Source organism: Emys orbicularis, chromosome 15 (genome assembly GCF_028017835.1).
Source record: "Emys orbicularis isolate rEmyOrb1 chromosome 15, rEmyOrb1.hap1, whole genome shotgun sequence".
In the NCBI taxonomy this organism is placed as follows: domain Eukaryota; kingdom Metazoa; phylum Chordata; order Testudines; family Emydidae; genus Emys; species Emys orbicularis.
In genome coordinates, this window is record NC_088697.1 from 28,315,381 (window position 1) to 28,331,320 (window position 15,940).

General features: G+C 54.2%; 1 protein-coding gene across 4 annotated transcripts in view; it reads left to right on the forward strand.

Annotated features, from left to right (window-relative positions):
• The window catches only part of USP2 (ubiquitin specific peptidase 2), a 50,988-nt gene that overhangs the window by 33,002 nt on the left and 2,046 nt on the right, over nt 1–15,940 (forward strand). For all 4 annotated transcript variants that reach the window (XM_065417159.1, XM_065417158.1, XM_065417160.1 and 1 more), the window contains 8 exons: nt 11,419–11,530; nt 11,618–11,728; nt 12,634–12,698; nt 12,974–13,077; nt 13,166–13,246; nt 13,660–13,738; nt 13,997–14,104; nt 15,051–15,171. In XM_065417159.1, coding sequence (XP_065273231.1) covers nt 11,419–11,530; nt 11,618–11,728; nt 12,634–12,698; nt 12,974–13,077; nt 13,166–13,246; nt 13,660–13,738; nt 13,997–14,104; nt 15,051–15,171 — 781 coding nt within the window. The remainder of the gene's footprint in view (nt 1–11,418; nt 11,531–11,617; nt 11,729–12,633; nt 12,699–12,973; nt 13,078–13,165; nt 13,247–13,659; nt 13,739–13,996; nt 14,105–15,050; nt 15,172–15,940) is intronic.

Consider the following 15,940-nt stretch of genomic DNA (forward strand, 5'->3'; position numbering starts at 1 on the left):
TCCCTGTCCGAATCCCCTCTCCATCCCAAGAAGACAAAGGCGTCTTGAGAAAAGAGAGGGGGTTCGGACAAGGATGGCCCACCGCAAAGGACGGTCGCCTAGGAGGCAGGAAATCCCTGTGCAAATCCCTGCCGAACAAGCGGCTGGGGGATTTGAACCAGGATCTCCCACAACCCAGGCGAGTATCCTAACCACTGGACAAGAGAGTGAGGGTTGCCGTGAGGCTGGCCCAGAGCACATTTAACTAAAGTGGAACAGCTTCAACAGGCAAGAAGGAAGCAGGCAGGCTACCCCCTCACCATTACAGAAAGGTCAGGGGACATACACCAGGCGAGATTCAAACCCACATCTCTCACACCCCAGGCACAGAGCCTGACCATCAGCCTACAGCAGGTACTGTATCAGTGTGAGGCCCAAATACCATTTAATTAAAGTGGAACAGCTTTGACAGGCAAGAAGGAAGGCACCCCCAATGCTACCCCAGAAAGATGAGCTTGCACACAACAGGGGAGATTTGAACTCACATCTCCCCCCACCCCAGGCACACAGGCCAACCATCAGCCTACAGAGGGAACCATAGTTATGTGAGGCCCAAATACCATTTAATTAAAGTGGAACAGCTTCCTCCGGCAAGAGGGAAGCAGCCCCCGCATTGCAGTACCCAAAGACCTACCCTGCCAGTGTTAAGAGCTCATCTTAAGCCCTTTTTTGCATCAGCAGAACTGGAGAATTGAACCCACAGCACCTACATCCCACACATGTGGTCCAACCACTGGACCATGGCAGGAGTGATGGGGCTGGCTTTGCCCAAACAATAGTTAATTAACGTGGAACACCTTCTATGGGTAAAAAAAAACAATGGACTTGACCAGCACAGAATGAGACACAACCCTGAACCACTGGTGTTAGCTTTCAAAGGTCTTTGCAACACCCTAAGAGGGGATTTGAACCTACAGTGGCCACAAACCAGACCAGTAGCCTCACCACTGGACTACAGAGGAAGGTGCTGTGGTGCTTGGCCCAAATAATAGTTCATTAAAGTTCAACAGCTTCACAGGCAAGAGGAAGGGATCACAAGACCCCCATCGCTAGAGCCGTTGAAACACAGAACATAGCCAGGCTGTAGGAGAGCCCTCTTCAAACCCCCCCCACCAACCTACCGGGCAGGCAGAAAGGGGATTTGAACGAGCCAGCCTCATGCTCCCTCTGTGAGGCCTAACCACGGGATCAGAGAGGGAGCCACAGCCTTTAACTGGACCCAGGGGCCTTCAATTAAAGTGTAACAGCTTCAACTGAGGGTGCTCCCATCACTGTAGCTCAGGACCCAATGATTAGGGCACTCAGCCGGGCGGTAGGTGAGCCCTTTGCAAATCCCTCGCGCTCATCAGGCGGAGGGGAGAGTTAAGAACGGGAACGGGCAGATTGCATCAGACCAATGGCCCAGCCAGCCCACTGTCCTGTCTTCCCACAGCGGCCAACGCCACCTGCTTCAAAGGCAACGAACAGAAGCGGCCAATTATCAAGCGATCCGTCCCGTCGGCCCCTCCCAGCAGCCGGCAGTCAGCGGGCTAAGGACGCCCCGAGCGCGGGGCTGCGTCTCTGACGGTCTTGGCTAACGGCCACTGACGGACCCATTCACCACGCACTTTCTCATGCTTTTTTCGAACCCACTCACAGTTTTGGCCCACCCCACGTCAATTGGCGACGGGTTCCACGGGCTGACTGTGCCTTGCGGGGCGACGTACTGCCTTTGGTTTGGGTTAAACCTGCCGCCTACTAATGCCAGCGGGTGACCCCTGGTTCTTGCGTTGCGTGAAGGGGTGAATAACACGTCCTGAGTCACGTTCTACACCCAAGTCATGATTGTCTAGTCCTCTATCAGAGCCAACCTTAACTGTCTCCTTTCCCAGCTGAACCTGAAGCAGCCCCCGACCCCCATCACAGGCGAGGCCCCTAACCACTAGGTTAAAAGTTACACGGGAGGCCTCTGCCTCCTTCTCCCTGGGCTGTTTTGCGGGGCGTTCGGCAGGTCCCTAACCATCTCACACAAAGTGGGTTAGGCACCAAAGTCACCTGAGGGGTTCCTGGCCGTGGCCGGCAAGCAGAGGTTGGGAGGGGAAGACGCTGGGTCAATTTCCTTCTCCTCGCCTGATGAGCAGGGAGTTGAGGAGGCCTCTGCATTCTCTCAAGCGTGAGCCCCGATACTGAAGTAAAGGACGGCCTGAGGAGGCTCGCTCGTTGTAGCTTGTCGAGCCTGTGCCACGTTCATTCAGTAGTAACTGGCCAGGCCCGCTCCACGATCCCCTCTCTAGTCCAGTGGCTTGGGTACTTACCCAGCATGTGGATGATGCAGGTTCAACTCCTTCCTCAGCTTGCTGAGAAGGGACTTGAAGAGCCGTCTCCTGTCTCCAAGGTGAATGAACATGCAGCTGCTGGACTAAGAGGGGTTCTCGTCAGTGGTGGTTGTAGCGTCCAATTTTTCTGCTCCAGTTGTTCCACTTTCATTACATATGCATTGGATCGCAAGTTTTGCAAGCAGCTGTGTGTGGTCTAGTGGTTGGGTGTGTGCCCAGCCTGGGGGAGGTTGGGGTTCAAATCCCCTTTATGCTGGCTGAGACGGGATTTGAACCTTGATCTCTTACCTGGCAAGTGAATGCTCTAAGTGCTGGGCTAGGAGGTATTCCAATGTGCTGGCTCCCTCAGTGTTTCCTATTGAAGGTGGGCCAATGTCATTAGGTAATTAAACAGTCACGGGGCCACTCCCACACCGTGAGTCCCTCTGTGGTCCAGAGGTTTGGATGCTTTCTCCTAGAAAGTGGCAGGTGGGGGTTCAAATCCCCTTTATGCTCCCTGAGAAGGGATTTGAAGGTTGATGGCCTACCTCTCAACCGAATGGCTTAAGTGCCTGGCTAGGAGGTAGTGGGCTGTGGGGTCTCCCTCAGTGCTTTCTGTTGAAGGTAGGCCACATTCAGTAACCATTACATGAGTATTGGGCCAGCTGCTGTGTGTGAGTCCCGCTGTAGTCCTGTGGGCTGGGCATTTACCCAAGCAGCAAAGAGGTGTTGGTTCAAATCCCTTCCCTGAGATAGAATGGGTGTCTCAATTTCTTACCGCTCAAGCCTTCCACTTTAACTATATATTAACCGGAGCAAGGTAAGCTCTCAAGTCCCTCTATGGTACGGGGGTTAGGGTGCTCGCTTGGATTGTGAGTGACCCTGGTTCAAGTCCCTGCTCCGCAGGGCAGGAGGGCCTGTGGTGTGTGAGAGGAGACCCCTCCTAGCTGAGCAAGAGGCCTGTCACAGGGCCTCTTGCTCTTTTCATTAAAGGGGCTTTGCTGCTGAGCAGTAAAACCCCCTCTCTCTCTTGTCCACCATGATCAGGATACACGCCCAGGTTGTGGCAGACCCCAGGGCACTCCCCTGCTCTTTTGAGGGGTGTGAACTGGGGGCCGCCACCTCCTGGGGAGAGTCACTGGTGAGCGATCCCTGTCCGAATCCCCTCTCCGTCCCAAGAAGACAAAGGCGTCTTGAGAAAAGAGAGGGGGTTCCGACAAGGATGGCCCACCGCAAAGGACGGTCGCCTAGGAGGCAGGAAATCCCTGTGCAAATCCCGGCCGAACAAGCGGCTGGGGGATTTGAACCAGGATCTCCCACAACCCAGGCGAGTATCCTAACCACTGGACAAGAGAGTGAGGGTTGCCGTGAGGCTGGCCCAGAGCACATTTAACTAAAGTGGAACAGCTTCAACAGGCAAGAAGGAAGCAGGCAGGCCACCCCCTCACCATTACAGAAAGGTCAGGGGACATACACCAGGCGAGATTCAAACCCACATCTCTCACACCCCAGGCACAGAGCCTGACCATCAGCCTACAGCAGGTACTGTGTCGGTGTGAGGCCCAAATACCATTTAATTAAAGTGGAACAGCTTTGAAAGGCAAGAAGGAAGGCACCCCCAATGCTACCCCAGAAAGATGAGCTTGCACACAACAGGGGAGATTTGAACTCACATCTCCCCCCACCCCAGGCACACAGGCCAACCATCAGCCTACAGAGGGAACCATAGTTATGTGAGGCCCAAATACCATTTAATTAAAGTGGAACAGCTTCCTCCGGCAAGAGGGAAGCAGCCCCCGCATTGCAGTACCCAAAGACCTACCCTGCCAGTGTTAAGAGCTCATTTTAAGCCCTTTTTTGCATCAGCAGAACTGGAGAATTGAACCCACAGCACCTACATCCCACACATGTGGCCCAACCACTGGACCATGGCAGGAGTGATGGGGTTGGCTTTGCCCAAACAATAGTTAATTAACGTGGAACACCTTCTATGGGCAAAAAAAAACAACAGACTTGACCAGCACAGAATGAGACACAACCCTGAACCACTGGTGTTAGCTTTCAAAGGTCTTTGCAACACCCCAAGAGAAGATTTGAACCTACAGTGGCCACAAGCCAGACCAGTAGCCTCACCACTGGACTACAGAGGAAGGTGCTGTGGTGCTTGGCCCAAATAATAGTTCATTAAAGTTCAACAGCTTCACAGGCAAGAGGAAGGGATCACAAGACCCCCATCGCTAGAGCCGTTGAAACACAGAACATAGCCAGGCTGTAGGAGAGCCCTCTTCAACCCCCCCCAACCTACCGGGCAGGCAGAAAGGGGATTTGAACGAGCCAGCCTCATGCTCCCTCTGTGAGGCCTAACCACGGGATCAGAGAGGGAGCCACAGCCTTTAACTGGACCCAGGGGCCTTCAATTAAAGTGTAACAGCTTCAACTGAGGGTGCTCCCATCACTGTAGCCCAGGACCCAATGATTAGGGCACTCAGCCGGGCGGTAGGTGAGCCCTTTGCAAATCCCTCGCGCTCATCAGGCGGAGGGGAGAGTTAAGAACGGGAACGGGCAGATTGCATCAGACCAATGGCCCAGCCAGCCCACTGTCCTGTCTTCCCACAGCGGCCAACGCCGGCTGCTACAAAGGCAACGAACAGAAGCGGCCAATTATCAAGCGATCCGTCCCGTCGGCCCCTCCCAGCAGCCGGCAGTCAGCGGGCTAAGGACGCCCTCAGCGCGGGGCTGCGTCTCTGACGGTCTTGGCTAACGGCCACTGACGGACCCATTCACCACGCACTTTCTCATGCTTTTTTCGAACCCACTCACAGTTTTGGCCCGCCCCACGTCAATTGGCGACGGGTTCCACGGGCTGACTGTGCCTTGCGGGGCGACGTACTGCCTTTGGTTTGGGTTAAACCTGCCGCCTACTAATGCCAGCGGGTGACCCCTGGTTCTTGCGTTGCGTGAAGGGGTAAATAACACGTCCTGAGTCACGTTCTACACCCAAGTCATGATTGTCTAGTCCTCTATCAGAGCCAACCTTAACTGTCTCCTTTCCCAGCTGAACCTGAAGCAGCCCCCGACCCCCATCACAGGCGAGGCCCCTAACCACTAGGTTAAAAGTTACACGGGAGGCCTCTGCCTCCTTCTCCCTGGGCTGTTTTGCGGGGCGTTCAGCAGGTCCCTAACCATCTCACACGAAGTGGGTTAGGCACCTAAGTCACCTGAGGGGTTCCTGGCCATGGCCGGCAAGCAGAGGTTGGGAGGGGAAGACGCTGGGTCAATTTCCTTCTCCTCGCCTGATGAGCAGGGAGTTGAGGAGGCCTCTGCATTCTCTCAAGCGTGAGCCCCGATACTGAAGTAAAGGCTAGCCTGAGGAGGCTCGCTCGTTGTAGTGTGTCGAGCCTGTGCCACGTTCATTCAGTAGTAACTGGCCAGGCTTACTTCATGAATCCCTCTCTAGTCCAGTGGCTTGGGTACTTACCCAGCATGTGGATGATGCAGGTTCAGCTCCTTCCTCAGCTTGCTGAGAAGGGACTTGAAGAGCTGTCTCCAAGGTGAATGAACATGCAGCTGCTGGACTAAGAGGGGTTCTCATTGCAGCCTGGCTGTGGCGTCCAATTTTTCTGCTGCAGTTGTTCCGCTTTCATTACATATTCATTGGGTCGCAAGCTTAGCAAGCAGCTGTGTGTGGTCTAGTGGTTGGGGTGTATGCCCAGCATGTGGGAGGCTGGGGTTCAAATCCCCTTTATGCTGGCTGAGACGGGATTTGAACCTTGATCTCTTACCTGGCAAGTGAATGCTCTAAGTGCTGGGCTAGGAGGTATTCCAATGTGCTGGCTCCCTCAGTGTTTCCTATTGAAGGTGGGCCAATGTCATTAGGTAATTAAACAGTCACTGGGCCACTCCCACACCGTGAGTCCCTCTGTGGTCCAGAGGTTTGGATGCTTTCCCCTAGAAAGTAGCAGGTGGGGGTTCAAATCCCCTTTATGCTCCCTGAGAAGGGATTTGAAGGTTGATGGCCTACCTCTCAACCGAATGGCCTAAGTGCCTGGCTAGGAGGTAGTGGGCTGTGGGGTCTCCCTCAGTGCTTTCTGTTGAAGGTAGGCCACATTCAGTAAATATTACATGAGAATTGGGCCAGCTGCTGTGTGTGAGTCCCGCTGTAGTCCTGTGGGCTGGGTATTTACCCAAGCAGCAAAGAGGTGTTGGTTCAAATCCCTTCCCTGAGATAGAATGGGTGTCTCAATTTCTTACCGCTCAAGCCTTCCACTTTAACTATATATTAACCGGAGCAAGGTAAGCTCTCAAGTCCCTCTATGGTATGGGGGTTAGGGTGCTCGCTTGGATTGTGAGTGACCCTGGTTCAAGTCCCTGCTCTGCGGGGCAGGAGGGCCTGTGGTGTGTGAGAGGAGACCCCTCCTAGCTGAGCAAGAGGCCTGTCACAGGGCCTCTTGCTCTTTTCATTAAAGGGGCTTTGCTGCTGAGCAGTAAAACCCCCTCTCTCTCTTGTCCACCATGATCAGGATACACGCCCAGGTTGTGGCAGACCCCAGGGCACTCCCCTGCTCTTTTGAGGGGTGTGAACTGGGGGCCGCCACCTCCTGGGGAGAGTCACTGGTGAGCGATCCCTGTCCGAATCCCCTCTCCGTCCCAAGAAGACAAAGGCCTCTTGAGAAAGAGAGGGGGTTCGGACAAGGATGGCCCACCCTAAAGGACAGTCGCCTAGGAGGCAGGAAATCCCTGTGCAAATCCCTGCCGAACAAGCAGCTGGGGGATTTGAACCAGGATCTCCCACAACCCAGGCGAGTATCCTAACCACTGGACAAGAGAGTGAGGGTTGCCATGAGGCTGGCCCAGAGCACATTTAACTAAAGTGGAACAGCTTCAACAGGCAAGAAGGAAGCAGGCAGGCCACCCCCTCACCATTACAGAAAGGTCAGGGGACATACACCAGGCGAGATTCAAACCCACATCTCTCACACCCCAGGCACAGAGCCTGACCATCAGCCTACAGCAGGTACTGTGTCAGTGTGAGGCCCAAATACCATTTAATTAAAGTGGAACAGCTTTGAAAGGCAAGAAGGAAGGCACCCCCAACGCTACCCCAGAAAGATGAGCTCGCGCACAACAGGGGAGATTTGAACTCACATCTCCCCTCACCCCAAGCACACAGTCTAACCATCAGCCTACAGTGGGAATTGTAGCTATATGAGGCCCAAATACCATTTAATTAAAGTGGAACAGCTTCCTCCGGCAAGAGGGTAGCCACCCCCCCAGCCCAGTACCCAAAGCCCAGGGAACACCCACCAGGGCTGCATTTGCTGCCTCTCCAAATCTCTCCTTAACACAGGCACAGGGGGGATTTGCAGCAGGGTCCCCCATAGCCCAATGAGGATTCTCACCATTGCACTAAACGTTACACAGAAGGCCTGTTTGTTTTGTGGGGTCTTAGGCAAGTACATATCAATCTCACACAAAATGGTTCATGCACCTAAGTCACCTTACTTCAGGAGGGGTTCCTGGCTGCAGATTGCAAGTGTATCTAGGTCCAAAACTGCCTAAAAGGGTCAGGGCTTATCACCACCTCTCTTCTCAGCATCTCCCAGTGGCTAGCTTAGGCAGTTCTGTGCCTGTCATTCCTGTTTTTATGTATCCCATTCTTTGGTAGCTGTCTCTGCCCCTTCCTCCAAGACAGAGCCCAAGCACCTATCTCAGGCACTGGGAATCCCATTGTTGTTCGAATGATTTTCTAGGCATATAGAAGCCAGGGTAATGGTGAGATTGCCACATCTATACCCCTTTGTGGGTCTGGTCCACAGTGCTGAGACAGAGGGGAGCTGAGACAGGGTATACTTGGTCCATATTACAGGCAGACAGCACTGTGACTGTAAGGGAGCTGAGAACAGGCATGCCATGGGCATATAGTCCTGAGAAGAGGGATTGTTGACAGTGGGCATGCTCTGGCATTCATACAACAGACATCACTAAGACCAACGGAGGTGAGAATGGGCATGCTTTGTGAATGCCGCAAGCCCTGAGATCTGGGTAGGCAATGCAGAATAGACACTGTGAGACCAGGTGCCAGCTTATGCCAAGGTCCCTAGGACTCACCCGAACACTGACAAATACCTGGCTGGAACCCATCTGATTCACCTGTGTGTTAATATTGTTAAAACAGGCATTAGAAGTGTAAGAATGTGTTTAGATTTTATAAAATGTTTGTAAATTGCTGCATGCATTAATCTCGTTTATAATATCTGCACCCCATGGTACAAGGTAATATTTAAGTGTTTGCATTGCAATCCTCGGTAACTGTAAATCACCAAAGAGGAGAAAGACATCGGGTAGTGTGAAATGCTGGTGTGCAGAAGGTGTTATGACCTGCCCAACAGAGAAGGCCCATCAACGGCAGATGAAATACTGTGGAACCTTAAAGGGGACAAAAGACCTCTTTGATTTCTCTTCTCTCTCCAGCTCAGCTGCTGTCATCAGCCAGCTCTTTTTCCCATGCCACTGAAAGCTGAAGTAGAGTCACATCCACTGACAGCATGAATGTTTGGCAACATAAGACACGTGTCCATTCCCAGCTCCAAAGCCTCTCTGCCCATGGGAATGAATCTCTTCTTTGGGCCAACACCAGTTTTGAAATTGCTCTATTCTTGGGGTAGATGAATTCTATCTCTTGGACACACAGATGAGTTCAAGCTCCATGTTAGCACTCTGTTTACTCCGAGTGTTTGCTTTGCTTGAGCAACATGCAAGAACATGCGTGAATCTGCTTCCTCGTGATCTGCCCCGAGGTCTGTCATTGCAGGATGGTTGCCTGTCACTGCTCGTGCGATGTCATGAAAGCCACCAGCAAGGTATACTTCACGACCAAGCGACTATCTCTATTCACACTTCATGATCCAGTCACTGTGGAGAAAGTTTGCAATGTTAGATTTATTCTTTGAATTTGATATCATCTCCAAGTGTTGCTTTGGGAATGGTGTTAACACAGTGGGGTTCCAAACTTCTTGCCTTTGGTCAGTTCCCCAGTGGGCTCTCTCACCAGATTTGACTGATTTTTCATTTGCACAACTGTCAGCAACAACAGCAGTGTATTGACATTTTAGTGCACGGATAATGTTCAGCAGCTGATCAGACAGCTCCCCCAAAGTTTTGCACTTGGCAGTATCAGTGCATACCATCTGCAGAAGCATCATGAGATCAACCATAGCTAAGGTAGCTCACCCACTGACAGATTTTTCTCCAGCTCTTGCTGTTGCTCTTTTGGGTCTTAGAGAACCATCCAAATTGAAGAAGGGAAATGGGACAGGTACCAGTCATCAAACTCTGGATAGTAACATCTCTGGACTGGGCAATAACTGTCAGCTTGCTGAATATCTGACCATCAGTAGTTATTGCTTGTGCTGTCTGCTTCTTCTTTTGATCAGTTGTTTTGTTGAGATTACCAAATGATTTGAGATTGTGACTTTTTATGGGATCAAAGACGTCTCCCTCACCCCTTTGCAGCCTCCTGGTTACAAACTGCTTCATTTCTTGTGTGCCATTCTCTGTGATCATACAAACTTTCCAATTTCAGGTGGAGCCACAGTAGACATTGGAATGTCCACAAGTGGCTGCCTATGGTCTGGGCTTGTTCCAGGTTCAGTGCGTAAAGGTTTCGTCATACTTTCGGTCACAAGTTTTATAATATCTTGGACAGCAGTTTCATCTGTAGCCATGCCCTTTGTGGTTGCTTCTTTGTAGAGATCCTTTGCTGAGGCTGCATTCCACACATCTGCCTTGTCATAGATGTTACAGCTGCCTTAAAAGGTGCAGAGACAAGGTGGGTGAAGTAATACCTTTGATTGAACAGAATTTTCTTGGTGTTCAAAAGCTTGTCTCTTTTACCATGGTCCAATAATAAAAGATATTACCTCATCTGCCCTGTCTCTCAGATATCCTGGGAAAAACACACCACTGCAAATAACTTAAAATGTGCAGTCAAGTAATACTTGGCTTCCACAAGGATGTCTTCAAACCCACTTTCCTGTATCACACTGCCTATGTCACCCAGGAAATTTACTGTACGATGCACGCCTCCCATCTCAAAGGGGTCATTGTCAAATTCGGTTCGATTCCTCCATTTAATCAACTGTGCTTTGCAGTAGATTGCTTTGTCATACACGACATAAGTCCAGTCTTGGCCCAGAGAGTGGAACTTATCCTGAAAATATTTCATCCTGGTGTACGCTGTATTAACATCAGTTGCCGGTGCAGGAATCATTGCACAATAGCCAATATTCATAAAATGTAAAATAGCAGACAGAAAAACTTCTCCATTCAGTCCATTCTACAAATAATGACAGATATGTTGCTGTATTACATGGTACAAACAAACTCATACTGTCGTGCGACTACAGACTTTTGCTTTAACCCAAGGAAGACAAGTACAGGAAAATGCATAAAATATATCACCAGGGGCTAAATATTCCCCAAACTTTCCACAACAGCACTATTTTGAGTACATAGTTCATAGGCAATTGCATGTAGAAGCTTTCTGCCAATTTTGGTAAAAAATAGACTGTGTTTCTCCGAGTTGTGGGCTTTTTGGTGCTTTTATGATTTTTTCAGGTTGGACGCCCGTTAACATTTCAACATGACGTGCTATAGAATAACTGCACCACTCCCAGCAGCTACAAACACCCTGCTGATGACCACCAGATGCGTGCCTAACATGTGGCAAAAAAATGTTTCTAGCTGATGGGCTACCCTAACTCATTCATAAGACCCCTTTTTAAATCTGACTGGCTGACGACGCCTCCTCCAGGGTTTGCCAGCTCTGCCGCCGATACCCGAGGCGTAGGTGTAGGCTCACAGGCAGAGCAGACCAGGCTTCCCGCTGCTCTTCTGCTCAGCAGCTCTGGCCGTGAATATGCGCTGGGAGCAGATTGGCGGAGTAAGAAGCTGCACAGTCCCCGATCGGAGGAGAGCCGCCAGTATACGGGGCTACGGTTCTGAACACGCCCCCAGGGGCCTGGGGGATTGGGCCGGAGCGAGCGGCGAGCCCCGGGTAACCCTCGTTCCCGCTCTCTCTCGGCAGAGTTCGCCAAGCTGATCCAGCTGCTCTGGACCTCGTCCCCCAACGAAGCGGTGAGCCCCTCGGAATTCAAGACCCAGATCCAGAGATACGCGCCCCGCTTTGTCGGCTACAAGTAAGGCTCTAGGCGAGACGGGGCAGGGGTAGGGACGGCTTGTGTTGCCCAGGGAGCGGTTTCTCACCCTTCCCTTGTCCACTCCAGCCAGCAGGACGCTCAGGAATTCCTGCGCTTCCTCCTCGATGGGCTCCACAGCGAGGTGAACCGGGTGCTAGTGAGGCCCAGATCTCACCTGGACAACCTGGACCACCTGCCGTAAGTGGTGCCTCTCACACGGTGCCCTATGGAGCTGCCCTTGCCGAGCAGCACCCATCCATCATCGCCAGGGGGCGACACTCCCTGCCGGCTGGCTCAAGCCCAGCCTGGAACCCTGGAAGGGTTCCCAGGGGTGTTCCACCCCGGGGCACCTGCCTTGGCCAGCTCTCTCTTTGGGGGGATTCTGAGCAAGTTCAGATTGGCGGAGGCTGGACCAAATTGGCAGCAAACGCCCAGGACACGAGAACCCAACTGTGATGGGGCCTGGGGGAGACGGGGGTTGCGGGTACGGAGGGGAGATTGGGGCCTAATAAATGAGCCCCAGGGAAGGAAAATCACCAGTGGATCCCAAACTTGGGGGGGTAACTGTCGTCCCCCCCCCAAAAAAAAAGAAAAAGAAAGCCCTGCTAATGTGAGGGGATCCCTGCTTCCCATGCATTCTAAGCTTGGGTGAGTCAGCAGCCGGCAGCCCTGTAACAGCCCGGCGTTCTGCACGCTGCCTGCTGTGATGTCTGTGGGGTTTAGCGTTGCTAGCCCTGGAATTAGCACTCCACAGATCCCAAATGTATGGAGTCCCCAGGCTTGACACATGGGGGTACGGCTCTGATCTCTTAACTCACTCAACTCGCGAGCCATCAAGTGCTCCAATGGTGTTGGAATTCAAGTGGACTAAATGCAAAGCTCGAAGGCCCTCGGCATAGCCCACTGGCGCGGTAGTGGAGTTCAGAACCAGAGAAGCATCAGTCCTGCACCAGCGACCGTAAAGGGGGCAGAGCATGCTCCCTGCAGCTCCCTCCTAATCGGCACGCTTCTGCCTGCAGACTGCAAAGCAGCTGAGGGCTTGGCGGGACGCTGGCCCTGGCGGGCGTCTCTCACGCGCTCTGTCTCTTCTCTGTCCCCTGCAGCGATGATGAAAAAGGGAGGCAGATGTGGCGGAAATACCAGGAGAGGGAGGATAGCCGGATCGGAGGTGAGTGCCTGGGTACGGGGAGGGGAGGACATGGGGGCAGGAGTGGATGGAAGGGTAGCAAGGCCCAGGGACTGAAGTGGAGGCGGGTGGGGGAATTGGAGGGCAGGCAGCCAGCTCAGAGAGCTGGGTCCAAGAGACCCCATACATCCAGCATACAAATGGATAGATCGGTAGAAGACACCGTTGCTGTGATGGGCAGAGCCCTGCCGGGCGAGGGCTGGGCCATGCAGCGCCTTGGGCGTCTCTCACCCCCTCTCGTCCCCACCCCTCCCCAGATCTCTTTGTCGGGCAGCTGAAGAGCTCCCTGACCTGCAGCGAGTGCGGCTACTGCTCCACGGCCTTCGACCCCTTCTGGGATCTGTCCCTGCCCATCGCCAAGGTAACGCCCGCGCCCCCGCCTGCTGCTCAGCTTTCCCCCACCCCACCGGCCCGGGCGTGCTCTGACCCCTGCTCTTTGCTCTCCGCAGAAGAGCTACAGCGAGGTGACCCTGTTGGACTGCATGCGGCTCTTCACCAAGGAGGACGTGCTGGATGGAGACGAGAAGCCGGTGAGGGAGGGATGGGTGGGCAATCGGTGGGAGGAAGGGAGGGATGGGCAGGGATGGAGGGAGGGCTGGACGGACGGACAGGCAGACTGCTGTTTAGGGACCAGGAGATGTGGTACAGAGATCGTCACGCTATGGCTCTGGGCCATTTGCCCACATCACAGTTTTGCTGTAGCAGTTGGTCCCGCATCCCAGCCCCATGGGAACGAGGCCGCCTGCCCTTAAGGTGGACACCCATCTTGGCTCAGGGACAGGCTTGGACCTGCTTGAGCTGGGCCCCATTTCTGCTAGAGGGTGGGCCTATTTGCTGAAGTTCCCCTGCGGGTGGCACCGTCGGGCCCGGCCCAGGGCTCCTGGGTTCAGCCCCCCGGTGACGCTATCAGGATCCCCCTCTAACCCTGGTTTGTCTCCCCCAGACGTGCTGCCGCTGCAAAACCAGGACGAGGTGCACAAAGAAGTTCAGCATCCAGAGGTTCCCAAAGATCCTGGTGCTTCGTATCCATCAGGCTCCCCGGAGCTCCCTGCAGCAGAGATTCCAGCACCTGGGTAGCATGGGGCGGGGGGGTCTTGGGGCAAAGGGCTATGGGTGGGAGTAACCCCCCACCCCCAGGCACTAGCAGATCCAGCTTCTGCTGAGTGGGACATACCAGAGGGAGCCCGGGACCCATCCCCAAAAGGGCAAAGGGCTCTGTGCTCATCTCCTCCCATCCATCTGTCCTGGCCCAGCCCCCTTTCCTTGACTCCGCCCCCCAGATCTGAAGCGCTTCTCCGAGGCCAGGATACGAACCAGCAAGCTCACCACCTTCATCAGCTTCCAGCTGAAGGACCTGGACCTGCGGGAGTTTGCCGCACAGAGCTGCAGTGAGTGCCCTGGGGCAAGGCGGGGGCTGGGTGCGCTGGCACAGGGAGACAACATGCCCGTAACTGACGGGACAGGGCTGGGGCAGCGTCCCTCACTGCATCCCGCTGGCCATCAGAGGCGTGTCACAGAGCACCCCTGTCGCTAACCAGTGTGCCACACTGCCTTGCCTGTCCCTTGATCAGACACACACCCAGCCGTGACCCTTCCCCCCTGCATGGATTTATTCTTCACTTACCAAGGTCAAGAAAACAGGTTGCAGCCTGCCAGCAAAGCAGACTTCCCCATAGCCACCTCTCCTCCGTCCAGGCTGCCCCTCTTCAGCCTGCACCCTTCCCCGTGCTGCAGCCACCTCGAATCGGGCTCTGGCACAGGGAGCTTGGTGGCTGATCAGCCACCCCAAGGGAGCTGCCCCCACTAGCTGCATGTCCTTGGTTGCCCGTGCACTCATCCCACAGACAGGGCGTGGGTACGTTCTGTCCCCCCAGGCTGCACAGCATGCTCTGTGCCTTGCTGCACCCCTCTACCCCACACCGTTGAGGGAACCAGGCAGTGATGGATGAATTCCCCAGCCCCCGAGGGACAGGTCCGTATCATTAGCCTTGTATTTCAGGTGGGGAAACTGAGGCACGGGGCGAGGCAGTGACACACACAAAGCCACACACTAAGCCAGTGGCAGAGCTAAGAATGGAACTGCGGAGTCCTGGCCCCCCAATCACCTGCTCACTCAAGACCGCACGCCTTCCCCAAGCTGAGAATAGAAGCCAGGAGTCCTGGCTTCCTCCCAGTCTCCTGCTCAGTCCTTGGGGTCTTGCTCTTTCTACCTTGCTAGTGGGATCCCAAGGGCCCAGTACCTGCCCGGCAGGGATTCCAGCAGCAGGGGTTCGGATGGGTGCGCTGGACCCTGCCCTCGCTAATTGCTGGGTTTGCTGTGCCCCACCCCTGCAGACCATGCTGTTTACAACCTGTACGCTGTCTCCAATCACTCCGGGACCACCATGGGGGGGCACTACACAGCCTACTGCAAGAGCCCCGTGTCTGGCGAGTGGCACACTTTCAACGACTCCCGGTAAGGCTGGCACTTGGCATCCCAGGCACCCATCCCACTTCCCATGTGGCATGGGGTCTGTATGGGCGTGTGGGGAGGTGGATGGGTATTGTGGGCTGATGTGGGGGACAGCTTTGTGGATTGAGGTGCCTGGGGGCTGCACGGTCAATGGGTGTTCTGGGGGTAGCTCTGTAGATGTGGGGTGACTTGGGGCTACACAGGCTAGGAGAGTTGTGGGGGTAGCTCTATAGATGTGGGGTGACTGGGGACTGTATGGGCTAGGGGGGTTGTGGGGGTATCTCTATAGATGTGGGATGACGGGGGGCTGCACTGGCTCTGGGTGTTGTGGGGGTATCTCTAGTGTGGGGTGACTGGGGACTGCACGGGCTGTGGGGGTAGCTCTGTAGATGTGGGGTGACTGGGGGCTGCACAGGCTCTGGGTGTTGTGGGGTACCTCTGTTGTGTGGGGTGACTGGGGACTGCACAGGCTGTGGGTGTTGTGGGGGTAGCTCTGTAGATGTGGGGTGACTGGGGGCTACACAGGCTAGGAGAGTTGTGGGGGTAGCTCTGTAGATGTGGGGTGATGGGGGGCTGCACAGGCTAGGAGAGTTGTGGGGGTAGCTATGTGGATGTAGGGTGACTAGGGGCTGCATGGGCAATGAGTGCTGTGGGGGGAGATCTGTAGATTTGGGTGTCATGGATTTGGTCACAGGGACCCCCGTGGAACTGCCACCTGATGTGCTGAGACTACTGCTGAGCCCGTTTTCCCAGCATTCAGCCTTTCTGGGCA